Below are 27,419 nucleotides of genomic sequence, written 5' to 3'. Positions count from 1 at the left end.
GCTGAACGTGGGTGCCCCCGAATCGCCAGGCGCCCAGAGAGAGGCACATGGGCTGCATCTGCGCCATCGAGGCTCTGCCAAGCGTAAGGTGAGTCTTCTCTGCTTTTGCAAAACCGGCAGCCCAGACTTTGGAGACGCTTCAAATCCGAAACCGTTGCTTTATACTTGAGGGGCTCGATGGTGACTTCTGTAGGAAACAGCCTACTTTGTCAGATGCAGGGAAAGGACTGAGAAAACGGCAAGAAACTAGGGCGGCTCTTCTTCTTTCCCCCTTCTTCTTGCTTCCACCCCCCTCCCTCCTTTTGGCACCGAGAGCAGAAGCGGCAAGGGGGTGGAGGAAGCGTGAAGATGTTGGTTTTGAGAGGCCGCGGCTGGCAGAGTCTTTCTCGGTGTCCGACGACGCAGCGGGCCGCCGGCTGGCTCTTCCTCCTGCTCCTGACGCTGGAGCAGCTCTACTCGGCTCTCGCCTTCTCCACTTGCAAAACTCTGGACATGGATATGATGAAGCGCAAGCGGATCGAGGCCATCCGGGGACAGATCCTCAGCAAGCTCAAGCTGTCCAGCCCGCCGGAGGTCGAAGACCCCGAGTCGCGGGTGCTGCCCGAAGACATTGTGGCTCTCTACAACAGCACCGTGGAAGTGATCCGGGAAATGACGGCGGAAGACCCCAAGGAGACCCCCCAGGAAGAGTACTACGCCAAAGAGGTGCACAGATTCAACATGCTTCCCCCAGAACACGGTGAGACCATGGGGAGAGAAAGGGGATTTTTTGTGTCTAGGAGGGCAGGCCATGAGGTCTAGTGGTTGGAGCAGGCCAAGGAACCAGGGCTAGGTTGGTTTTCTCTCCCCCCCCTCCTCCTCCCCTGACCTTGCTCCTATTCCTTTAGGAACAGGGTGACATACAGAAATTAAGTGTGGGGAGATTTTACCCCACTTAAAGGGAAAGTCCTCACCCCTTTGATTTCTCCAGCTGTTAGGTAGAGGCGCAGGGCCAATTTAGAAAGCTGGCAACCGACTCAAAGGTTAGGCCGGGGTGAGGTGCGACCTGCTGGCAAACTCAGGGCATCTGCCAAGTATTTCATTGCCTGGGACTTTGAAAATAGGGGTGGGGGGTTCGTCGAGCACCTTGCAAGCTGCTATAAAGGGCTGAGAGGCACCGATGGATGGCCTTGGGCTTGCCCCAGGCCACCCACTGCTGTTTCCTAGGCGTCCTAATATTGATTTATAGTTAAAAAAAGGTTAATTTAAAGAACTAGAGAGAGAGAGAGAAATGTTTGTTACTTTGCACTTGGGTTTAGTGATGCAACGGAACAGGATTCGCACCTAGAGTTTAAGCGAGACCTTTACAAAAATTAAAATTCCATGTGTAAAATGGCAATAAATATCTCCAGAAAATATGAGACGAAGAAGGGGCTTGGGAAGAGGGGTGAGCGGTTAGCGCGTTCCTAAGGTGCCGATGCAAATCGGAAAAGTAAAAGCAGCCCCTCTTACGGGATAATTCTACCCTTGACCCTAAAACCTGTAGGCTTATTTAATTCTTTACAGATTCAAGACTTCCCACCCATGCCATGTGTCAAAGGGGTTTCCCCCTAAGGTGACCGCATTTTTATTCCGGCCCTGCTGCTGTGCAGCATCCCGGCAGGCGGAAATTCAAAAGGTGAAGCTTTCCCTGAAAACCGACGGGAAGAGTTTCACCTCTTAAATGTTCTGCAGGCCAGGCTCTTAAGGCACGGGGGGGGGGGGGGGGGCTGGGTGCAAACCTAATGTGACAAAGGGTGCAAAGAAATAAAACCAAGAGCAGAGAAGCTGTTACGAGTTCTGGACACGGCAGGAGATGCTCACCCAGCTGCCTGGTCCCAGGGAAGTGGCGGCAGCAGCAGCAGCAGCAGCAGCTGGAACTTGGCGTGAGTTGATCTGATCATTGCAAACACCACATGCCAAGGTATCCGTGATGAGGGCCGGCCCTTGATACAGGGATGGCATTAAAAAAATAAATTGTTATTTCAGGAAACGGGGGCAGGCAGAACTTGGTCAGTCAGTCTGGGGCAGAGCAGGATCCAGAATTTGCTGGCTTTTGGGCTTACAGTACTGGCTGCCAGCCAGAGCACAATTTCACCAGGGGCAGCAATGCATTCTGGCAGAAGAGGGGGCACCTAGTTCAGTGGGAAAGATGCAGAGAAGAACCCCCCCCCCACTGGACCCCAGGAAGCCAGAATGGGAACAGACCTCTAACTGAAACCCGGAAGAGCAGCTCCTACAGCCTGCAGCCAGATAACACTGGGGTTCGACAGACCCACCCGAAACTATAAACTTAAACAGCCTAGGTTTACACCCCATGCTTTTAATTCCAGAAATTTGGGGTGGAGGGTAGGGAGGGGACAGGAAAGCTGCCGGCATTTGGTCACACGAGAAGTGGACTCTGTACATACTCGGAAGTTATTAATAAGCCGTTCTTCCCACACGGGAGCCTCGGCGTTAAAAATATAAATGGACCCAATTAGAGGTTTTTTTAGGAGCAGGTTTAAGGCAGGTGAGTAGTGCCGTGATTAGAATCGGTGTGGTCTTAGTGCGGATTAAGGTTGTATCGTTGCTGTATCGTTCCTGCCTCTTAGCTGCTGTTGTTGGCTCCAGAGAGAGAGACAGAGAGACACAGAGAGAGAAAGCCATTGCCTCTGGCTTCCACTTCCTTTCTCTTTGCACGAGGATCCGGGCTGTCATGTTATAGATAGCTGTGTCGGCCGGCGCTCTGTGAAGCCAGGCACCCGTGAGAAGTCCTCTGACGATGGGAGGAAATGGTATGTGTGTGCAAAAAAACCAGCTCTCCCCGGGGGGTGGGATGGAGTTGGCGGGGAGGGGGCAGTAAAAAAAAAAAAGGAGTTTGGTCAATCGGATCTTGCGGTTTCCGGCAAAACGGCTCAGCAACACCCCCCCCCCCCGCCCCGGTTTCAGAGTCGCCACTTTGCCACTTCTCCCTCAAGGCCCCTTGCTGGCCAACGTGTTGCAATGCTACCACACAGCTGCGGGCAGGTCAAAGTTTGCAAATTTCTGTTTCGAAAATTCATGCAGGGGTCCTTTGCTTTCACCTCGGGGTTGGCTGCTACTCCCTGCCCCCCCCCCCCACTCCTGGGACTTCCACAACAAGCTTGACTCCAGACACACACAAACATATAGCAGGAAGAAGTTTTCTCGCATCACTGCCTCCACGCCAGAAAAGGTTTCACCCGGTCAGCTCATGGAATGGTAGAATCTCAGAGTTGGAAGGGACCCCCCCCCCGAGGGTCATCTAGTCCAACCCCCTGCAATGCAGGAATCTCAGCTAAAGCATCCATGACAGATGGCCATCCAACCTCTGTTTAAAAAATATCTCCAGGGAAGGAGAGTCCACCATTTCTCGTGGGGGTCTGTTCCACTGCTGAGCAGCTCTTACTGTCAGAAAGTATTTCCCCCCAATGTTTAGTTGAAATCTCCTTTCTTGTAGCTTGAAGCCACTGGTTCGAGTCCTACCCTGCAGAGCAGGAGAAAACAAGCACGCTCCATCTTCCATGGGACAGCCCTTGAGATATTTGAAGATGGCTATCATATCTCCGCTCAGTCTCCTCTTTTCCAGGCTAAACATACCCAGCTCCTTCATGCGCTCCTCGTAAGGCTTGGTTTCCAGACCCTTGGTTTCCATCTTGGTTGCCCTCCTCTGCCCACCTTCCATCTTGTCAACATCCTTCTTAAATCGTGGTGCCCAGAATTGGACACAGTATTCCAAGTGTGGTCTGACCGAGGCAGAATAGAGTGGTATTATTACTCTTCCTCTCCAAGGAAGGAGACTCCACCTTCTGAGGGAGTCTGTTTTGCTGTCAAACTCTTAGCACCCAACAGCTGCTGTTAAGGGCAGAGAGGCAGGAACAGTAGGGAAAAGTTGGCCAAAACCTTGGCATTTGCACCCAGGAAGCCCTAACTCTTAGCTATACTGGCCTTTCCGCAACCCTTGCTGGGAAGAGCACAGCTCTTGTTCCTTTCCTTCCCACCTCTTACAGAAGTTTGCTCCACCTGTGGAAAAACAGGCCACCTGAACGCACCAACAGATGCCTGGAGCTGGGTGGGGTCTTTTTTGGGGGGGTGGGGGAGAGAGGAGACAAAAGATAAATGCTTTAAGGGGGGGGAATGTAGGGAGGGCTTTTGAATGAGATGCGCAGGCCCAGGAGGGGTGATGGTGGTGGTGTTGGCAGCAGCTCTGAAGAGGCCCGAATCTGCAAAGATCCGGATCTTTCCCTTGGATCAGAGGATCCCGCACCCACCCAGGGAGCACAGCCGTCTCAAGCTTGTTTGGGGTGTAATTACGTGCCTGGGAGTGGCTGGCGCGCTGCCGAAACGGAACTCGGGCCCGCAGGCAGAGGCGGGAACTTGTACGTTTTGTGTAGTCTCTGGGAGATAAGATGGCAGCCCGGGATAGTGCCAGCACGTGCCAGTCGTTTTTTGCCAAGGGGGCGTTTGGGTCCTCCTTGCCTTGCCCACGCAAAATCCCCTTTCCTTGGAATGCGTTAGGCCAGGGTAATTGTGGCCTCTTCCCCAGTGCGCCTGCTCAGTTCCCGCAGGTGGGGCTGCTGTTGAAAGCACAAGCCAGTCGGGGGGAAAAACGGTTTTTAGAAAGTTCATTCCAAAATCCACCGATGCAAATGGTCGCGTTACGTTGCTGGATAAATCCTGCCCAGCTTCCTGTCACTTGGGTAGAAGCAGAAGCTCCGAGGCATGGGAATTATGCCCTTTCCCCTTTTATTTATATCCTTGTATCTTAACCAGAGGTATAGTGCCCCTGTACATGGAAGTTCATGCTTACCTGCTTATCATCTGAGGCCCTAAGAAGACTCCTGCATGTTTTAGACTTGCGTAGAAGCTTTTCTCATTGTTTTTCTGCAGTGACGGGAGAAGCTGCACAGATTTGGGGTTTCTTTCATGTAAATCTTAAAGGTGCAGGAGCCTTTTCTGGAGTGAGAGTAGCAGCTCCAGTTCAAACAAAATTTTTAAAAAAATCCTTCCAGTAGCACCTTAGAGACCAACTAAGCATGCACATGAAAGCTCATACCAATAACAAACTTAGTTGGTCTCTAAGGTGCTACTGGAAGGATTTTTTAAAATTTTGTTTCAGCTATGGCAGACCAACACAACTACCCACCTGTAACTAGCTCCAGTTCAATTTAGCTTCTGCAGTGTTTTAAACCAGGGGTGGAGAAGCTGTGGCCCTCCAGATGTTTTGGGAATCCATCTCATAGTAAACGCTGGCCAGTCACGGTCAGGGATGATGGGAGTTGTAGTCTGACAAGATCTGCAGGGCTGAAGGTTTCCTGCCCCAGCAACAGAGGCTTAGAAGATTATGCATGTTGGAACTCAAGTTCACCCAGTGACTGAATTTGCAATAGATCGGCGACAGGCAAAAGAAAGGTGTTCTTCACACAACACAGTTCTGTTTATGGAATCCATAAGGTGTGGTGATGGCTGCAGGTTCGGACACTTTTAATAGGGAATTAGATCTATGGAACATAGGTCTCTCGGTGGCTATGAGCCCCGATAGCTGCATAGAACCTCCAGTTCAGATGCAGTCTATCTCTAAATGCCAGGTACCAGGGAAGACTATTGCTTGCAAACCCCGCAGTCTTCCGAGAAACAACTGGCAGTCCGCTGATGCAACCAGGGTGCAAGGCTACATGGACCTTTGGTCTGATCTGGTGTGGCAATTCTGAACTTCTTTTGTAGTTGCTGACCAAGGACATATGGCTTTTTAATTTTTTTTTAATTTTTGGAGGGGGGAACCCTGCTTTTGGCAACGGCACTCACAGGATAGCTGGCGTTGGTTGTGGGCTTTCCAGCTCAAGACTGAGAATGGTATACAGTGCCCTTGTTCCATTAGCACGAGGATTTACTCTTGTGCAACTGAGCACAGGCACGACCTCCCAAAACCAGCTTCAGAAGGTGGGAGGAATCCCATAACAGATTTATGGTGGGGGCCTGACACATGGGGGGGAGGAGAGGGGAAACAGTCCCCACTGCACAAGCAGAAAGCCTTATGCTAAGGAAACGTGTGACTTAACACTACTTTGGATCGACCCTCTTTTCACTGGAAATCATAGAATCATGGAAGGGTCCATGCTACAGAGCTACATAGAAGTGCATTCATTCATTCATTCATTCATTCATAGAAGCATAGAATTGTAGAGTTGGAAGGGACCTCAGCGGTCATCTAGTCCAACCCCTTGCCATGCAGGAATCTTTTGGCCCAACGTAGGGCTTGAACCCACGACCCTGAGATTAAGTCTCGTGCTCCGCTGACTGAGCTATCGCAGACGCTTTTTATCTATTTAATATATTAATTTGAATATATTTCTGTCCCATCCTTCAGTTGACAGAAAGTGGGAAAGAGCCCCCACTGAACTCCTGTTGCATATCACCAATCATACTACAGACATGGTTTAGAAAAGTGGCCAGGAATCTGTTGCCCTGCAACTCCCATCGTTCTTTACTGTCAGATATGCTGGCTGGCGCTGGTCCACCTAGAGGACCACAGGATCCCCATCCCATCGTCATCGTGCCCTGGTTTTTTTTTCCTGCAGTGCCGAGATCCTGACCCACCTCCCACCTGTGGACACAGGGGCCATTCCCTGCATGCCCTTCCTCTGCCCGTTTGGTTGGCCCGTCGTGTGCTCAGAGGACCTCATTTGGTTCAGAGGCTGCCAGCTGCCGACCCCTACGCTAGGAATCCATTTCTGGTGAATTGCATCCTCCCCTCTGCCCCCCCCCAAGAGCCTGAAGCCCCGTTGTAATGATAAAATAGCACGCCCGGAGGTTTCTGCAGAGGATCCGTCCTTCAAACAGCCCCTTGGAACAGGGGGAATTGCTAGTTTCCGACCAGGGCAGTTGGCAAAACAAACAATGGCAGAAAGCTCTGGGGGCGGGTGGGGAGGTGGCCGGACTGCATGACTTCCCTGTTTCGACAGAAGTCAAGCCACCCACATTTCCCCAGCGTGACTTAACAGTTGATCCACGTGGAAAGTTTAAGCAGGTGGGTGGACCGGAGCCTGGCTCCCCCGGGGCCTTTCCCTACGGGAAGAATGGCCCCCTAAGTAACCAACTTCTGCTTGTGGTCCATCTTACTCCCTTCTGTGGTCTGCTTCTTTCCTGGTTCTGCCGCTTCCTGGCCTGTGGCGGCAGCTTGACGCTAGCGCTGTTCTAAAATTCAACGCAAACACCCCTTCATTCCCCCCCCCAACCATTCTGCATCGGTTAATGAGGAAAGAAACGGCACTTTAAAATTACCAGGCGGGAGAGAAGACTCCCAGTGAAACTCTCAGGTTTGCAGTGCAGGGTTCTCGATGCAAGGACTTTTCCTTCTGAGGTGGCACGGAGGGGTTTGCGAGTGCCTGTAAACTGCTGGTCCCATGGTCTGCCGCTGCCTTCCTGGGTGCCCATTTGTCAGTCAAAACCCAGGGGAAGACTTCATGGAGCAACTCCTTTCGGGAAGTGCCGGCTGGAGAAAATGCTTGCAGGATAGAAAATTGCACTGCCACTTTGCAATGATCGAAAAAGGCTTGAAATCCTGCACCGACCCCAAATTCTAAATGCGTTATAAAGAAAGTGCCCCGGGAATGAAAACGCCGCGAGGAATTTGCTCCCGTGAGACGTTACAGTGGGCATCAAGGTGGCAATAGAAGATTAGACAGAAGCAGAATACCAGTTTCAGGAATTGTGCTGATCTGTGACCGTAATAAAGTAAATTCATTCATTCATTCATTCATTCAGCTGCAGGAAAGCACAAGTAGGCCCTGCTTGCAAGATGCTGGAGCAGATGGTCTTTGGCCTGATCCAGAATAGCTCTTATTATGTTCTTATTGCCGGATCCTTCTTCCGGATACAGAATGACCTGGAGTATCTGGATCGATGGAATGCGAAACCCTTGCCTCCCTGTTTACATGAGAAACCTATTCGCCTCCAAAGTGGCTTAACAAACATACCTAAGCACAGTGCAAATGAACTGAGTTCAGCAGTACGCATTTGGAGTAGAAATGTTTAGGAATGCACTGCAAGAGATCAACAGCAGTAGCCACAGAGCTATAAACCCTACAGGCAGAGATTAAATACGGACAAATCCAAAAGACGACAGAGGAGGCCATTTATGGTAGCCACCCAGTCTGTTGATTATCTTGGCGAGTTTGCTGGTTTTTATGGGGGAAGGCTGCCTAGAAACGCCGTCCAAGGCTTCATAGCCTTATCCCCATTTCACAGCTGAGGGAAACTGAGGCTGACAGACACCATGAACCACTCACAAGGTCACGAGGATGGTAGATAGAAACCAATCTCATCCTCTTATCTCTGGAGATGTAACACTGGAAAGTCCCAAAATAGCTTGGGAATTTCCTTAGGCTGATAAGCTGGGGCTGCTCAATGGAGACAGCCTTATCTCTGTCTTTGCAGCTGTAAAACATAAATCCTCAATTTACAAGAGACCACAGCCTCCCTCCGCAAGAGTCATGTGGAAACGAAAAGGGTTGACCGCACCAAACTTTGAAGAAGGGCAGTGGAAGTCTGACAGTCAGGTCTCTTCTGAATACTGCTGTTCGAGCAGCGTTGAGACTTGGGGGGGGGCTGAGGAGTTTCTACTGAGGTACCCCCAAGTTAGACTCGAAGAGTCTTGGGCCATCTTAAAGACTATAATACAATGTACTGTGGCATGAGCTTTTGTGGACCCAAGCCCACTTCCTCAGATGCGTGAAATGAAATCTTAGCTGGCAGGTGCAGAAAAGAGAAAACTTTGAGGAGGTGGGTTGCTGAACGGCAGGGAGATGCAAAAATTACGGTTGACGATAGCAAGGTTTGATTCCTGGTTCTTGGAATATCGTGGAAAGGTTAATTTCTTTCAGTAATTCAACTTAAAAGGTGAAACTAATATAAGAGATAGACACATGACATGCACAGCGAGATATGTCAAGCCTTTATTTGTTATAATTGTGATGATTATGGCGTACAGCTGATGAGAACCCCAAATTAACAATTTCAACTTTGGGGTTTTCATCAGCTGTGTGCTATAATCATCACAATTATAACAAACAAAGGCTTGACATATCTCGCTTTGCATGTCATGAGCCTATCTCATATATTAAACTCCAGTAGCTAATGAAAACAATTGCTTACATAAATGGACTTTTCCACGATATTCTAATATTCCGAGTTTCACCTGTATGTCTTTTGAAAGAACTAGGACCAGGTTTTTATTCTTAAAATAAAATAAATAAACAGCTGCCTCTGTTCTCTTTGCCACCCTCAAACTCTTGCACTTTTCAGAATGCCTTGATTTGCAGATCATAGCAGGTAGTACTATTTTAACTCCACACCAGTGAAAAGATTCGGCTGTTGATTTCTACAGATCACATTGCTACTGGTCTGCCACTAAGCTTTTTTCTTCTTTTCCAGCAAACAGCAAATGAGAAGCAGCATATACACCATACCTTGAAAGCACAGTCAAAGCATATTCCCTCCCCCAAAAGAATCCTGGGAATTATAGTTTGCTAAGGGTGCTTGATATTGCAACTCTCTGAGAAGGTAAACTACAGTTCCCACGAATTTTTTCCAATTTTTTTTTCCAGGGGAAGGAATGGTCTTTGAATGTGCTTTAAAAAGATGCTGTGTACACAGCCATACCAGCAGATTTTAAAAAATTAAAGAAAGCATCACCCTAACATGCAGACAGGAATGAAGCAAGTGAAACTTCCCCTCCCTACTTGCATTACCAGGCCAGGAAAATCTTAACATTTCTGTTTGCTAAATTAACTAGATTTCTGCTTGCCAGCCTGCTGTTAATGGTGCAAGAAAGAGATGCCGGCCGTAGAACCAGGAGAAACTGTGAGACAGGGAACCTTGGGAAAAAGTTTCCCCAAAACAAGAATTTCTGCTTGCCGTGCAGCTATCAAATGTCCTGTCTCCTTCCCCCGACTCTCGCTCTGAACTCCACGTTTGCTTAAATGCAAAATGGGCATACCCTCTTCTCCTCCGCCAAGCACTGCACGCTACTTATTTTTTCTTTTTTTTAGGGGGTGGAATTATGAAGAAGAAAAGAAGATTCCCCCTTAACATCTCGGTCTTTGTCCTGGAGAAGGGAGCTTGCAGGGCAGCTGATTTGACCATGTATGTGGGACGAGATGGGATGAGGAGCTGGAGTCAAAGCTTCTTTGATCCTGCAAGGAAGAGAAGCTTAAAAATAGACTCTTCCTGTACCATAAATAGATGCTGTGTCAGTGTCAGACGGCTGCAAATATGGGGCTTCGTTTTGGGGTGTGTCTGTGGCCTGTGGCAGTTCGCTTTCAGAGAGAGAGAGAGAGAGAGAGAGCAAGCCTGCAGAGGGCTGGAGCTGAACCAGAGAGCCCTGGGTTCAAAACTCGCTGGATGGCCAGAGCTTCCTTTTTCTCTCTCTTAACCGACCTTACTGGGTTGCCAAATGCCAGTCCTGCTTGCTGCAGCAAAAGGAGGAGGGTAGGTGAAAGGAAAGCTGCAGCCAGGTTATGGGAAGAAAGTTAGGAAGCCCCTAAATAAATTGAAAGCACCGCTTTATGTCCCATTGCTTTTAAACTCTGGAATGGAAGTCCCAGTCAATTTAGCGCAGAATTTACTCCTGACTAAACACACAGAGGGGTGCGGGTGGCGCTGTGCTCTAAACCACAGAGCCTAGGGCTTGCCGATCAGAAGGTCGGCGGTTCAAATCCCCGCGACGGAGTGAGCTCCCGTTGCTCGATCCCTGCTCCTGCCAACCTAGCAGTTCGAAAGCACGTCAAAGTGCAAGTAGATAAATAGGTACCGCTCTGGTGGGAAGGTAAATGGCATTTCCATGTGCTGCTCTGGTTCGTCAGAAGTGGCTTAGTCATGCTGGCCACATGACCCGGAAGCTGTCTGCGGACAAACGCCGGCTCCCTCGGCCTGTAAAGCGAGATGAGCACCGCAACCCCAGAGCCGTCTGCGACTGGACCTAACGGTCAGGGGCCCCTTTACCTTTTTAAACACACAGAGGACCAGATTCCTATGTATAAAGGAGCAAGGTCTCGTTGCAGTGTGGCAACCTTGCTCACCCTCAGTCCCAGGATCTGTGAAATGGGGAGAAGGATAATGTACGTAGCAGGCTCAAAATGTTTCTGAAGTTGCATCTGACGCAGAAAAATGCAGTTAGCCGTTCCTGAGTCGTGGCAAAGCAGGGGGAGCTCCATACAGAGGCAGTGGACATAGGGCAGCCTTCGCCACTGCAGATGTTTCTGCCTGTAACTCCTAAGTCTTGGGTGAATGAGAATTGTAGTCCAAAACTTACGAAGTTGGCAAAGGCTGGCGTGGGATTTAAATATGAAATGCATTTACAAGCAGGTTCCCAGAGCTCCTGTTTGGCTCTTGTTTCTGTTATCGATGTACGCATTAGGATGTGGCGTCTTCCTGGAGATCTGCAAGCAGAAACCTGGGATCCACCCAAGCAGTCCCCGCCGGCGTTTCGGATTGCCCATCGCTATTAATTGACTCCACTGTCACATACTTCCGAAATTTGACCCTCCAGAGGCAACAGAATCCTGCCAGGGAACCTGGGCTAGAGTTTGGCACAGCTGCAAAGAAGGGTGGTAGGGTGTGGAGGATGAGGTTGCCAACTTTTTTTAACCAGCCTGCTCATGCTCCTGTGCTTTTCAACTTGCCACTTGCTTCGCATGAGGCGAAAAAGCTTGTCCCTGCTGATTTCCATGCATCAAGTGATTTGTAAGGGCACAGAAGCAGTCTAATCTTGGTTTTTCTCTCCCCCCTGGTCAGTTGGCAACCATGTGATAACTTAGGATATCTACATGTCATTGGAACAGGCAAGGACAGACGGTCCCAAAGCCCGAGGGGTGAGGGAAGACGGAATGAGAGGCATTGAAAGTCAATGCCAGCCAGCAAAAATTAAATTAAATTAAAATGTCATTAGTTTCAATTGCTCTTCTTCATAAAGGAAAACTTCTAGAGGGCTGGATTAGAATGTTTTTGGATCCCATCTTCCTCTTCCTTTGCTTTACTTGCAGGGAGGTTTCTGTTGAATGTGGGAGCATTTGGAAATGGTTTGCGGAATAGTAGAAAACCTGAGGGAAATAAGACAATTGTGGTATGCTATGATTGGAAATGGAGAGGGCGGTATATGAAATACATTGTGGACCCATGATGGGGTGACTGGAAGTCGCTATAGAAATTATGTAAGAAGGAAGTAAGTTAATTTTTGGCAAGGTGTATTGTTCTTTTGATGACTGTTCGTTTGCTTTTTAATCTCAACAAAGCATTAAAAGAAAAAGAAAATGGTTTGCGCCAGAGTCCTTAAACCCTAATGCAAGATGAGTGCCTGTATCCTTAAACATTGCACAGACGTATAAGTTGAACATAGAAGCAAAGAAACTTTCCCCCACAGAAATAGGGGAGCAATTGATGCATGTTTACTCCAAAGTCTGTTCAGTCCACATTTAAAGGTCAACTTACCTAATCCACGCTTTATGAAACAATACTTGCATCGAAATTCAGCCGTCCTTTGAAATTCGCAGTGCTCTGAATTTTGCAATGGAGTTCTCCACCTGCGGAATCGGAACAAAAAAATGCATATACAGAGGTGGAGTTTGCATACAAAATGCCTACGTTGGTGAAAATGACAGGGGAAAAATAGTGAAAATTGCTTTGCAAAAATGTGTGCATTAGGCAAAACTGCACACAAAAATATGTATATCAGGAGAAAAATGCTGGTGAATTTTCATGAGGATGTACCGTATTTTTTCGTTTATAAGACACCATCGTATATAAGATGCCCCCTATTTTGGGGGACTCCAAATTAAGAAAATGTCCCTCAGCACTACCCGTGCATAAGGCGAGTCGCAATTTTAAACTCAATTTTTTGGTTAAAAAAACCAAAACCTAGTCTTATACACGGAACAATACGGCATAATATAGATATATATCGCAAACCCCTGTGGAAATGTGGGAAAAACTGAGAAACTGAGAGGAACCAAAACGGACATATTTGCGCACCCTACTCAGGAGTCAGTTTTGTTGTCTTCATTGGGGCTTACTCTCTGAGCAAGTGTGTTTACGGTGGCCGAATTCAGCAACCCTGTGACCCTCCAAAGCTCCGTTTTGTTTTCCATTCCAATTGTAAGTTCTGTTTGTCATTTCGTTTGTAAATTCCTAACATGCAGCGTTTTGCAGCTAAACTCTTGCTGGGACGTTAATCGGGTTTCCGGGGAGTTCAGATGTCGCCTGAGCTCATATCCTCTTGACACCTTCCAAAGGAAGCGATACATAATTTGGCCGTTGTTTGAAATGGAACCAGCACGAGTAAACACAAAACAACTTATGACTCCTATTCTCTCTATGCAGAAAGCTTCATACCAAAGACATCCTACTCTGTCTTCTTTGGGTTCAACTTATCACAAATCCGGAAAACCCTGCATGACTCCAGTCTGCTGTACCGTGCTGAACTGAGAATGCGCATCTCTGGTCCAGGTCAGGATCAGCGGTTGGAGCTTTACCAGGTATGATGGGAAAATGCTATCAGAGGTTCAAAGATGCCCACAAGTTGTAGCCTCTCGCCTGGAAACTGTTCAGACGGTTTGGAGATGCTTATGATTACCGTATTTTTCCGCTCCATAGGGCGCACCGGACCATAGGGCGCACCTCGTTTTTATTTTATTTTTGTTTTCCTCCTCTAAAAGCCCTGTTTTTTTGAAGATCAGCTCAAAGTTTTGCAGCTTTTTTGCAAAGGGAAAAGCCCTGTTTTTTTGAGGATCAGCTCAGATTTGTGCAGCTTTTTTTGCAAAGGGGGAAAAGCAAAGCTTCTTTTGCAAAGGGGGAAAAGCCCCGTTTTTATGGGGTTCAACTCACATTTCTGCAGCTTCTTAAGGAAAGGGAGCCGTTTCTACAGTTTCCAGACAGATAATCTAATCAGCCAGTCACATGTCGCTGGGGAAACAAACAACCTCCCTCTGCAGCACATTCAACAATGGAGGCCTGGTCAAGGGGGCAGGGCTGAAAGGGAGCTGGGGGACTCTTATCTCTCTCCCGATCTCTTGCTGATCAGCTGCTGAGCAGAGTCCTTTCAACACCCCCTTTTCTCTGTAAAAAAAAAAAAAGCACGATCTGCTTTTGGTTCCTGGGCAATTCAGCTCCAGGGACCACCATTCGCCCCATAAGACGCACAGATATTTCCCCTTACTTTTTAGGAGGAAAAAAGCGCGTCTTATGGGGTGAAAAATACGGTATTTGTGGGCGAAAGGAGGAAATTTCTCGGCACATTCTCAGGGGCATTCTTTGCACCCAGGGACAACAGCTGATTTCAAAGGCAGGTCCCCTGGATCATTGCTGATGATCGTTCATTCATATTAAACCCCAAACAAGAGCCGGGACAATATTGCTTGCATTCTACCCCTGAGAATGAGGGGGGTGGGAGGAAATGGAAATTTCTGATTTTGAAATGAAAACGAAGGCACATTTATGCAAATTATATTCATTTGCCAAAAAAAGAAAAGAAAAAGTATGTATTTGTTTGCCTGCATTAGTGTGGAGTATTTGAGCTGCAGAAATCAAAATATTGTGGGGAAGAGGTGTCTGCAGCGAGGGAACTGGAATCTAGGAAGGAGGAAATCTCTCTGCATATGCTCAGAGGCATTCTCCTATTCATTCTAAGGATCCTTCATTCATATTAAGTCCCAAACATGAGCCAGGACAGGATTGTTTGCCTTCTAATATTGACATAGAATTTGGAGGGATCGAATGCCCGCTTCATTGTTCCCCTAGCTCTTCTGTAGATGTTGCCCATGTTTTCCAGTTCTACCCCAAGAACTGGAACCTTGAACCAGGAATTAAGCGTAGCATTTGAATGCAAAGTGCTTCAGCACATCGTTCTGTCGAACGATGAACCACTCTGGGTCTTATGTCAGAGATGGAGAGACAACCTTGTTTACACTTACCCTTTCCGTCCAGGAGCAGATCCACTCGATCAACAGCACTTGGTACTACATGGATGGGCGTATGGTGAAGTTGAAGAACGAGAAGGAGTGGCTTTCGTTTGACGTTACCTCCGTCCTCCGGCAGTGGCTTGGAAGCACAGGTAAGTGGCCAAAGGTGTGAGCGGGGCAGGGTCTCAGAGTTGATGGCAGCTGGAAAGAGTAAGAATCGCTGTAGGCAGAACAGGGTGAGTGACAAAAGAGGACAATGGTTAGCCAGGGGCTAAAATGTGGTTTGTTGGAAGGACTGAGCCCAACCCGCCGGAATAACCAGAGTTAGTTCTCTGCCAAGTTTGTTGTTGACTTTCAAACCATGCCACCTTTGTTGTTGTTGTTGTTTAGTTGTTTAGTCGTGTCCGACTCTTCGTGACCCCATGGACCAGAGCACGCCAGGCCCTCCTGTCTTCCACAGCCTCCCGCAGTTTGGTCAGACTCATGTTAGTCGCTTCGAGAACACTGTCCAACCATCTCGTCCTCTGTCGCCCCCTTCTCCTTGTGCCCTCCATCTTTTCCAACATCAGGGTCTTTTCTAGGGAGTCTTCTCTTCTCATGAGGTGGCCAAAGTACTGGAGCCTCAGCTTCAGGATCTGTCCTTCCAGTGAGCACTCAGGGCTGATTTCCTTCAGAATGGAGAAGTTTGATCTTCTTGCAGTCCATGGGACTCTCAAGAGTCTCCTCCAGCACCATAACTCCTTCATGGATCACTGCCTTGTCACGGCGAAGGGGCTTGAATAACTCAGAGAAGCTATGCTGTGCAGGGCAGGTCATAATGGAGGGTTTTGACTAAACATGATCCACCTGGAGCAGGAACCGGCAAGCCACTCCAGTATCCCTGCCAAGAAAACTCCATGGACAAAGACAACAGGCATGCCACCTTTAGCACGTCCAAACCCAGCAGCCTTGCTGAACCATGGTTTGTTTGACCCCTCAGTCCCAGACGCTTGCCGGGTTACAAAGGCATAGGCAAAAAAAAGAAGCCAAGCATTGTAGGGCTACGAGTCCCATCATCCATGATCACTGACAATGCTTGTGTGGCTGATGGGAGTTGTAGTCTAACGATATCTGGAATGCCCCACATTCGCTATCCCTGGCATAGCATAGCACAAGTCTGGCAGCAGCAGCCAGCTTTCACACAAACTACTAGCCTGTTGGATGATGTGTGATTTGTTGAACAAACCATGGTTGAAAGAAACCGTGGGTTGAATGTTATGCGCAAGCCCACCCATTGACAGACATATCTTCTTCCAGATTCAGGTAGGTAGCCGTGTTGGTCTAACGAAGTCGAAAGAAATTAAAAAAAATGTTCAGTAGCACTTTAATGTATTTTAATATTTGTTGGAAGCCGCCCAGAGTGGCTGGGGAGACCCAGCCAGATGGGCGAGGTAGAAATAACAAATAATAATAATAATAATAATAATAATACCAGCTAAGATTGTTCTGGGTATAATAAACTTTACGTGTGCAGTGTGGCGCTGTGGTCTAAACCACAGAGCCTAGGGTTTGCTGATCAGAAGGTCGGCGGTTTGAATCCCCGCGACGGGGTGAGCTCCTGTTGCTCGGTCCCAGCTCCTGCCAACCTAGTTCCAAAGCACAAGTAGATAAATAGGTACCGCTCCGGCGGGAAGGTAAACGGCATTTCCGTCATAGCTGTCAACTTTCCCCTTTTTAAAAAAAGGGAAATTCCCATATTCCGAATAGGATTCCTCGCAAGAAAAGGGAAAAGTTGACAGCTATGGTTTCCGTACGCTGCTCTGGTTCGCCAGAAGCGGCTTAGTCATGCTGGCCACATGACCCGGAAGCTGTCAGCAGACAAACGCCGGCTCCCTCAGCCAGTAAAGCGAGATGAGCGCCGCAACCCCAGAGTTGTTCACAACTGGACTTAACTGTCAGGGGTCCCTTTACCTTTACCTTTGCGACAGCAAAATTCCATACATGAATTGGTTGTGCAAAGAAGCACTTCCTCTTGCCTGGAGTGAATCTACCGCCACCCATTCCTTGGGTCACCCTAAGTCCTTGTCATATGGCAGAATGAGAAAAATAATCTCTCCCTGCACCTTTCACGGCCATTCGAACCGATTTGCTGCGGCCCTCCCCTTTGTGACCTGGTTCCTAATCTAAAAGCAATGCCTCTAAGCCCTAGCTGCTCCTGCAAGGCAGTGCCGGGGCACTTATTTCTCCGGGGACTAGAATCACGGGGCAACCTCTCCCTGCTTTGCCTTTGTGCCAGAGGTGAGCGGGGGGCGGGGGTGGGGGATGGGAAAAAACCACAATGCCGCAATCCGCTGAGTCGGCACACCACGCCCCGGGCACGCTGCCACGGTGTTTTGGAAGGAGCCAGATCAAAAGCGTGCATGCGTCAGGCACACTTGGCATGCGCCACTCCTCGGCTGCATTCTTTGCACAGGTTGCTACTGAAAAGGGAGAGGAGAGGGATGGCAGGGATTGCGATGTCGCAAGCACGAAATTTCTTGCGTCCGGGTGGCCGTCTGCCTGCAACTCGCCCTCTCTGATCTCAAACCCTTAGTAAGCAGAACTAGCAGGTGACGATAGTAGTCAGCTACAGAAATGGGTAGAGAAATGCTGGGGGCGTGGCGATTTAGAGGAAAGGTGGGCGTCATATCGAAGAGAGGGCAACCCTCACTGCCCAGCTTCCGTGTTGGGCAGCGCTGCCCACAGATCAAAGACAGGGTCGGATCTTGCCATGCTTAAAGCGCCATTCTCTAGATTTTTTTAAAGGGACCACACCTTTATGCGAGTGCCTTTGTGTTCGGGGAGGATAATAATAATGATAATAATAAATTTTTATTTATACCCCGCCCTTCCCAGCCAAAAACCGGGCTCAGGGCGGCTAACACTAATTAAAATCACAGCGAAAACATAAACGCAATCAATTTAAAAATAACAGATTAAAATACGAATTTAAAAATTCAATATTAAAACTGCAGTCTCATTTTCAAATAACCCACCAATAAAAGAATGATGAGGGAGGAATTCAGCTGAGCTCGCATTTAAGGCAAACCTACCCCCCTGAGTTCTTGGGATGAAGGGCAGAATGTAAATAAATAATAATAACCACTCGCGCTTTCAGGAACAACACGCAGACCGAAACACAGTCGCCGTCGTTTCGAATTTGCACTTCTCCAGATTTTGCAGCGCAGTTCCCTAGCCAAGTAACAAGCGCAGAAATAGATAGGCTAGGGTGACGTAGAGCATAGGTACATTGCTGAAAATTGCTTGGGGGGAAAGTGTGTCGTATTAGCTGGAAATCGCTCAGCAGAAATGAGCATGTCTGACAAAATTGCACATGGAATTGTGTGTATTGGGAGAATTTTGTATTAAAATGCTAATGAAGTCTCATTAGGACTTTAAAAAAAACTGATTTGGAAATCTGGAGAACTGAATTTCAGATTGTATTTCTGTCACAGATGTTATGTTCCTATCTAGGTGGTTGCCACTTTTTTATTTTTTTAAAAAGGCAGCCTCCTTAATCAAACACCCCAAACTTTGTATAAAGATTGGGGGTCGTGGAGGCGCAACCTACAGACATTGTCTGCAGCCCTGAATCGTTCTCCCGTACACACGTGGGCTGAGCTCCGGAGAAGAAAGGCGCACTTGGATTTAATGTGGCAAACGCCCGTCTCCACCTTTGGGCCCGTGTTGCGTGTGCCTCCGGGGTTGCGGGTTCAAATCCTTCCGCCGCTCCTGCTGGGGGCTACGAGCACGGCACCCAAAAATCCACATTCTTTGTATTTCAGAGCCTCTGGGAAGATTTCGCCTCAGCTCCCACTGTACCTGTGAAAGCGGCGTGGAGGAACTGAAAGTGGAAGTTGAAGGTAAGGGCTAAGGAATGGGGTCGGGCTCGATTTCCCCAGGAAAACGGCTGGGTTGCATTTCCAGCTTGGAGAGACAGGCTCGCACCCCCCTGCTTGGCAGCACATTTCCAATAAGGGTCAATCGATGGGGCAGGGATTCTTGGCTCCGCTTTTTGACTTGCTCCTGGTACAGATGTCTGACCACTTCAGTTCACGTCGCTGGGACTTGGGAAAACTTCCCCGCAGATCTTGCCCCATCCTAGCAGAGATCAACCGGCTCCCTGCTGGCACACCATATTGACATACCCCCTCTGAGTGTCCTGGTTTTCCACGGACGGCTCTCCACCCCGGTTTCTGATTCGATCCCAGAACGTCCCTATTTCCCCTGCCAGCGCTGCCAGTGAAAAATGGGGACAAAAAAGATGGAGGGGGTTGAGGAGGGTCAGTTGTGTGTGTGTGTGGGGGGGTGAGAATCGTAGAATGGCAGAGTTGGAAGGGACCCCAAGGGTCATCCAATCCAACCCCCTGAAATGCAGGGAAATAGGAAATGTCCCTACGTTGGAGGGTTTACATCAGGGGTTGGCAATGTGCGGCCCATGGGCCGGATGCGGCCCACAAAGACCGTTTTACCGGCCCATGAGCTGCCCGCGGACCGAGCCGCCTGCTCGGCAAGTCCCCCACGCGCTGCATTAAACCAGCGTAGCGCGGTGCGGGGACTCGCCGGGTGGTGCCGGAAATGGCATCTGCGCACGCACAGATACCAGAAACCGCATCTGCGCATGTCCAGATGCCGAAAATCGTTTCTGCACAAGTGTGATTTTCGTTGTCTGGGCATGCGCAGAAGTGGTTTCTGGTGCTGCGAACATGCGCAGATGCAATTTCCGGCATCGCGCTGCGCCAGTCCGGCCCACGGACGATCTCCATGGGAGTGATCCGGCCCATGGCCAGTAAACCTTGCTGACCCCTGGTTTACATCTAATGCCGGAAGTGTCAGCTTTATGTATTGATTTAAATTCATGACCCGTCCTTCACCCTTGAAGGCGATCCATGGCTCTCCTAGCCCTGATGGCTATACACTGCCTCCGCAGTTGGAGGCAGCAATGTTTCTGAATACCACTTGTTGGGAACCGCAGGAGGGGAGAGATCTCTTCCGCTCGGATCCTGCTTGCCGGGTTCCTGCGGGCATCTGGCCGGCCACTGTGAGAACAGGAGGCTGGGCAAGGTGGGAAACTGGCCAGATCTTGCAGGCTTTTCCCATGCTCTCGGGCCCCGCCAAAGGCTTCGTCGGGTCCTTGTCTGGCATCTCCCTCGTCACTTGCCTGTCAACAACTGGCAAGCAGAGGCTCAGCGGATTCCGCCTTCAGGACGAGACTTGCCTCCTTCTGGGAATCGGGCCTACGGAACTTCCTCATCTTCCTGACACACATACCTGCCATACCATCTGCCCAGGGTGGGGCGGGGGGGTGGGGGCGCCGTGCCAGTTCCAGCGACACTTTTATCACATGGTTCAGCTTGATGGGAACCTCCTCAAGGGGGCAGCGTGAAGCACGAGCGCCCGCAACACACACACACACACACCCCTTGCACACGCAAACTAGCACACACTCGCTGTGTTTCGTCAGCTAAAAAGAGGCTGCCGTGGTGACGGCAAACAGCTTCACAATCAGATCGCAGAGAATGTGGTTCTGTCGTGTTTCTGGCGGCTGGCACACACCAGAATTTCAGAACGCTTCCCTTCCTCAATGCAGCTTTCCCCACAGCACTGTTGTTTCACACCTGCGCACCTGACTCACTTTACTTTCAGCAAACATAAGAGTTTGGATTTGATATCCCGCTTTTCACTACCTGAAGGAGTCTCAAAGCGGCTAACATTCTCCTTTCCCTTCCTCCCCCACAACAAACACTCTGTGAGGTGAGTGGGGCTGAGAGACTTTAAAGAAGGGTGACTAGCCCAAGGTCACCCAGCAGCTGCATGTGGAGGAGTGGAGACGCAAACCCAGTTCCCCAGATTACAAGTCTACCGCTCTTAACCACTACACCACACTGGCGTTTCCCCCTCTCTCAGGGGTGCCACATATCCCTGCTGCGCCCATGTTTTTTGGGCTGTGGGTGCGCACCTGGCTGCAGGGAGTCAAGCTCAGCGGTGACTCTGGAGGGTAGGAATCGGACCAGTGGCTTCACGTTACAGGAAGGGAGATTCCGACCAAACACCAGGGGAAAAAACTTTCCGACAGTAAGAGCTGCTCGGCAGGGGAACAGACTCCCTCAGGAGGTTGTGGACTCTCCTTCCTTAGAGGTCGGACGGGCATCTGTCATGGATGCTTTAGCTGAGATTATTGCATTGCAAGGGGTTGGACTAGATGACCCTCGGGTCCCTTCCAACTCTATGACTCACACAGGGGTGCGGTGGGCAGCCTCTTTGGCAAATGGCCGCTTTTTGGCTCCCAGGAGCCTCCAACGCAGTTTAGGTACAGCTGCCTTCCCACTTAGGAAAATTGTGGGCCGATGGGATAGGCAAACTTCCTGCTCCGCGGCACTCAGCATTTAATTCCCACCACCTATCCTACCATGGGCAGCAGAGTGGGAAGGAACGGTGAAGTCAGCGCATCTGACCCCCCCCCCCCCCGCAGGGTCCTCGGACACCCTCATCCTCAGGCATAGGCAAACTCCGGCCCTCCAGATGTTTTGGAACTGCAATTCCCATCATCCCTGACCACTGGTCCTGTTAGCTAGGGATGATGGGAGTTGTAGTCCCAAAACATCTGGAGGGCCGGAGTTTGCCTATGCCTGCTCTTCCTCCACAATCGCACCCACACATTCCTGGTCCCGGCGGGCACCACAACACATAAGGATGCTGGCAGAAAGAAACAAGCCAAATCAGTAGGGCGGCACAGCCTTCGCCAACCTGCAGCTGCCCTCCTGATTTTAGCTCCCCCATATATACCTGATTCAAAATATAAACAACAATAAAGTGTAAAGTAAAATTCCATTTTCTGAGATGAAACGAAACCTACAGTAAGATGGAAAACAATGTTTATTTTTGTAGACTTCCGCTTCCTTTACATTTGAATTTTCTCTCTCTGAGTTTTTCTAATGGCACAGTCAGATGGATCCTCAAAGCTAATCTTACGCAACATGTCTGCATCTGCACTTAGTAGAGATAAGGCATCCAGCTTGCCCTGTTGCATAGTCGCCCTGTTGGGATTTCTAATTGACTTCCGTTGAGAAACCCAGTTGAGCAGCTTGTGGCCATTAATGTGAACAAGAACCTGGCCATGGGAAATTTCTGTGATGCCCTGAGCACATGCTTATTTTGCTTAATGGCTCATTGAGAGCTCTGCCCCCCACCACAAGACAAGGAAGATGAATGATCAGAGACCAAGAACTCTTCCCAACCAGGAAAAAGGAGGGTTAGGGGATGGGAGCAGCGTCAGTGAGGGCTTCGGCCTAGGAAGAGTCTGGTGTGGTAAATGGCATTCCAGTCAGTGGAAGAAGAAGAAGAAGAAGAAGAAGAAGAAGAAGAAGAAGAAGAAGAAGAAGAAGAAGATGAAGAAGAGGAGTTTGGATTTGATATCCCGCTTTATCACAACCCGAAGGAGTCTCAAAGCGGCTAACATTTTCCTTCCCCTTCCTCCCTCACAACAAACACTCTGTGAGGTGAGTGGGGCTGAGAGACTTCAGAGGTCACGCAGCAGTTGCATGTGGAGGAGCGGGGAAGCGAACCCGGTTCACCAGATTACGAGTCCACCGCTCTTAACCACTACACCACACTGGCTGGAGGGTATTTCCCCTGCCTGCTCAGTTCCCGTTGCCCAGCGCAGGCTGTCGGAAGCTGGTATTCGGGGAAACATTTGATCGATCTGATTTATAAAGCACCTTCACCTTTATTATTTTATTCATGTGTTTCATGTGTTTCATGCGACACGGCTAACAAACACTTGTCTGTTTCCAGGCACCAAATCAAAGAGGGGTGACCAGCAACAGATCAGCCGGGCGAAACAGCAGCCCCCCTATCTTCTGGTGATGGCGATGCCCCCCGAGCGGGCAGATCACCTGCAAAACCGCCGGCAAAAACGAGCGGCAGGCGTGGACTATTGCAGCCAGTGAGTGGTTTCTGGGGGTTTTTGTGTGTGAGAGAGAGACTCTTTCGTTAGCCGCTGTTGAGAGCCTCTTGGGCTATAAAGTGGGGTGACAGCTCAGCTGGTAAAGCATGAGGTTCTTAATCTGATGTTCATGGGTTCAAGCCCCACGTTAGGCAAAAAGATTCCTGCATTGCAGGCGGTTGGACTAGATGACCGCTGAGGTCCCCTCCAACTCTACAATTCTATGCTTCTGTGAAGGAATGAATGCACTTCTATGCAGCTCTTTAGCCAAAAATACTTCTTACAAAAATCAGCATTAAGACAGTCCCTGCCCTAAGGCTTACAATGTAAAAACACATCCGCCTCATCATCATTATTTATTAAATTTATATGACGCCCTTCACCCTAACTTTACAGGGTGGTTTAGAATATAAAAAACACAAAAATAAATACCGCAATAACAAACAAAAACTACAATGCATCCATAGTTTAAAAGACCATGGGTGGTTTAATTAGCCAAAGGCAGGGGAGAAGAGGAATGTTTTCGCCTGGCACCTGGATATATGTAAGGAAGGTGCCAGGCGAGACTCCCTAGAGAGAGCATTCCACAAACGGGGCCACCACTGAAAAGGCCCGTTTTCGTGTTGCCACGCTCCGGATCTCTTGTGGAGGAGGAGGCACACAAAGAAGGGCCACGGAGGAGGATGAATTGGCCACTGCACTCCTGGCTGGGATTCAGGATCTGTGGTTTTGCGGCAGCTAGACTAGTGACTGGGAGTGGCCGCCGAGACCATATAACACCGGTCCTGAAAGACCTACACTGGCTCCCAGTACGCTTCCGAGCACAATTCAAAGTGTTGGTACTGACATTTAAAGCCCTAAACGGCCTCGGCCCAGTATACCTGAAGGAACGTCTCCACCCCCATCGTTCAACCCAGACACTGAGGTCCAGCGCCGAGGGCCTTCTGGCGGTTACCTCACTGTGAGAAGTGAGGTTGTAGGGAACCAGGCAGAGGGCCTTCTCGGTAGTGGCGCCCGCCCTGTGGAACGTCCTCCCATCAGATGTCAAGGAAATAAACAACTACCTGACTTTTAGAAGACATCTGAAGGCAGCCCTGTTTAGGGAAGGTTTTAATGTTTGATGTTTTATCGTGTTTTTAATATTCTGTTGGGAGCCAGATGGGCGGGGTATAAATTATTGTTGTTGTTGTTGTTATTCGCTCTCTCAACTCTTCTTGGGTTCTTTTTGCTGCAGGTCGCCAGAGGAGAAGAACTGTTGCGTGAGGCCCTTGTACATCGACTTCCGCAAGGACTTGAAGTGGCGATGGATACACGAACCCAAGGGCTACTATGCCAACTTCTGCATGGGTCCCTGCCCCTATCTCTGGAGCTTGGACACTCAGTACAGCAAGGTGAGGACGTAAAAAGCCCCTCAGCCCCCTTCTCCTGAAAAGGTTTCCGACTCTTGCATCTCACCCCACACCCCACTTCCTCCTCCTTTGGGGTTTGTTCAGTAGCATTCCAAAAACTGCTTCCTGCTTTTAAAAATCTCAAAAGCGGTATACAAAAGGGAAACAACAGAACAGATGCAAAGACAGAATTCGGCAATGAACTAATCTTCTGGGTCAGAGAAAGCCTGGGCAAAAAAGCACAACTCTTTACAAGGCATCTGGAAGCAACTGGTAGCCAATTCTTTGGGTACGGCAGGTGGGAAGGGCATTCCATAGGGCGGGAGAAACGGCAGAAAAGGCCACTGTCCTGTGATGGGCTTTGCCGCAATAAAAATTACTCATGCGGTGCCATGATTGAAACTTGGCAACCATTATAATAATAATAATTGTGCTCAGAAACGTACTGGGAGCCAATGCAGATCTCTCAGGACCAGTGTTATGTGGTCCCGGCGGCCACTCCCAGTCACCAGTCTAGCTGCCGCATTCTGGATTAATTGCAGTTTCTGGGTCACCTTCAAAGGTAGCCCCACATAGAGCGCATTGCAGTAGTCCAAGCGGGAGATAACTAGAGCATGCACCACTCTGGCGAGACAGTCAGCGGGCAGGTAGGGTGTCAGCCTGCGTACCCGATGGAGCTGGTAGACAGCCGCCCTGGACAAAGAATTAACCTGCGCCTCCATGGACAGCTGTGAGTCCAAAATGACTCCCAGGTTGCGCACCTGGTCCTTCAGGGGCACAGTTATCCCATTCAGGACCAGGGAGTCCTCCACACCCACCCGCCCCCTGTCCCCAAAAAACAGTACTTCTGTCTTGTCAGGATTCAACCTCAATCTGTTAGCCGCCATCCATCCTCCAACCGCCTCCAGGCACTCACACAGGACATTCACCTGTGATAGGACCTTCACCTATTTTCTTATTTTTGTTTTGATAGGTCCTGTCTCTGTACACCCAACACAACCCATCTGCCTCAGCCACGCCCTGCTGCGTCCCACACGAGCTCGAGCCATTGGGGATTGTGTATTACGTCGGCCGCCAAGCAAAGGTGGAGCAGCTTTCCAACATGGTGGTCAAATCCTGTCGATGCAGCTGAGAGAAAAGGACTCGTGGACTTGGGATGTCTCTTCTGGGCGAGTTGGAATTAAAAAACAAATAAATCTGAGCGGGGAAGGAGTCAGGACTGGAGCTGAGAGGGACACAGACTCCCCTTCCCCTCTAACAAAACCTTTTTCTAAAACAAAACAAAACAAAAACCTCATTCGGTGAGATTTATTATTATTTTGTAATTTTATTTTGTGAATTTATGGGGTTTTGTTGGTGATGCTTGGGGGGGGGAGACATTGAGAATCCTTCAATTCCTTTTAATTATTTTGCTTCGTTTATTAAGAGAGAATTATTTAAAGAGGTTATCTCTTCCTCACCTCCCCCTGTACCCAAACCAATAATTTGCTATTTCAAGGGAGTGGGGTGGGGGGGAGGGAAAGGAAGAGAAAAAGAGAGAACCTCATTTTCCTGCCGTAAAAAAATGTGTTGGAAAAAAATGAGCTGGCCCTTGAATTCCCAACACTGGCAGAAGGAAAGGCATGGCAGGCTCTCTGCAAGATGGTGGGGAAGTCTAGCTCTGGTCGAGGAATGCAAAGTGAGTCCGAAGCAGTGGAGGGCACAGGGTGCCAGGGTTAAGATTTCAGTCGGTCAGAACTGCTGCCCTCCGGACGGTACGAAAGTGCGCAAGCCTGGGCAGTGCCAGGGTCGCCGGACGACGCCAGACTCACCTGAAGGATGCCCGAGGAGATGGCAGATCACGCTCGTATATTTCAGGAGCAGAACTCCGCCCACTCTCAGAGAGCCCCGCCCCCACACACCGGTCGACCCCGCCTCCGTCATCCTGACCGCTGGCGATTGGTAGGCCTCTTACCTGATCTGCTGCGACTCTGACCTCTGTCTCCTTCCTCGTGTGTTCTGCACAAAGACACCTGCAACAGGTGGGAGCAGGCGAAGAATCGCCAGGTTATTCTCCCACTAACTGCTGGTCTCTGCCTTCTGGCTACTTCACTCCTCTTACCAGCTGAAAGAAGGGGTGGGGTGGCACAGAAATGGGCAACACAGACTGGGGACGCCTCCAGACAGGTCTTGTTTTTTGTGTGTGTGGGTGCGCTGTACTCTGCAACATGTCCTTGGAACAATAACAGTGTATTTAGACTGGGCTGTCCACAAACCTTCCCGCTTTTATTAGCTGTTGTGTTAGGGACCTCTAGCGCAACAGAAGCGGGACAAAAAGGGAGGGGGGGGTCTTAAAAAGTTACGAGATTTCAGCAGGAAGTTACGGGACATGCACAGATGGAAAACGACGCAGTGTGACTGCCCTGAAACATTTTCAGGCACAAAACAGCATGGAAAGGAAGAATCGCACGTAACTGCTACCCAGATACCACGTCAGGATTGCACAAGGAACGAGGATGTTCGGAGGGTTCCTGGATTTCTTGTTTTTTTTGGGGGGGGGGGCAGGGTATGTATGCACTCAAGTCAGCCATGAGGGTGGAGGGAGGGGGGTGGTTGTTGCAGGGCCAGAGGATGTCACTGTCATTTTTGAGTGTTATATTAAATAAGATTTTTTTCTCACCTGGATCTCCAGACTCCAAAGATTTGTTCTGCAAGGAATGCTATCTGCCTTCCTACAGCTGTAGCTAAAACCCAGCAGCTCCATTCTCCTTCCAGTTTTAAGCAGCTAGACTGCTCCGCCTGGTACCTTAGAGTTAAGAAGGGGTTGTAGGGTCAGGGGTCAGAGAGGGGACTGAGATCAATTCTCCCCCCCCTCCAAAAAAATTCTAGAATCTGGATTAATAAACTAATAAAGTAGATCAGTGGCAGCTTCAGGGGAAACTAGGTGCTTCGGGTGCACACAAATATAGCTCACTTGATAGAGTGTGAGGCTCTTAATCTCAGGGTTGTGGGTTCGAGCAAAAGATCCCTGCATTGCAGGGGGTTGGACTAGATGACCCTCGTGGTCCCCTCCAACTCTACAATTCTGTGGGTCTATGAATCTTACAGAACATTGTCCCA

The 27,419-nt window shown here is 49.3% G+C and overlaps 1 protein-coding gene across 1 annotated transcript; it reads left to right on the top strand.

Annotated features, from left to right (window-relative positions):
* Positions 1-327: 327 nt before the first annotated feature.
* Positions 328-25,606, top strand: TGFB1 (transforming growth factor beta 1). Its single transcript, XM_033158398.1, has 7 exons — positions 328-739; positions 13,393-13,547; positions 14,995-15,121; positions 18,773-18,850; positions 22,782-22,932; positions 24,167-24,323; positions 25,294-25,606. Exons 1-7 carry the CDS (start codon positions 349-351, stop codon positions 25,450-25,452), a joined length of 1,218 nt encoding a protein of 405 aa, XP_033014289.1. The 5' UTR covers positions 328-348; the 3' UTR covers positions 25,453-25,606.
* Positions 25,607-27,419: the final 1,813 nt, after the last annotated feature.

The sequence above is a fragment of the Lacerta agilis genome, chromosome 8 (assembly GCF_009819535.1).
Source record: "Lacerta agilis isolate rLacAgi1 chromosome 8, rLacAgi1.pri, whole genome shotgun sequence".
NCBI classification, from domain to species: Eukaryota; Metazoa; Chordata; class Lepidosauria; order Squamata; family Lacertidae; genus Lacerta; species Lacerta agilis.
The sequence above is the reverse complement of the archived record's forward strand: the minus strand, read 5'-3'. Positions and strand labels throughout refer to the sequence as shown.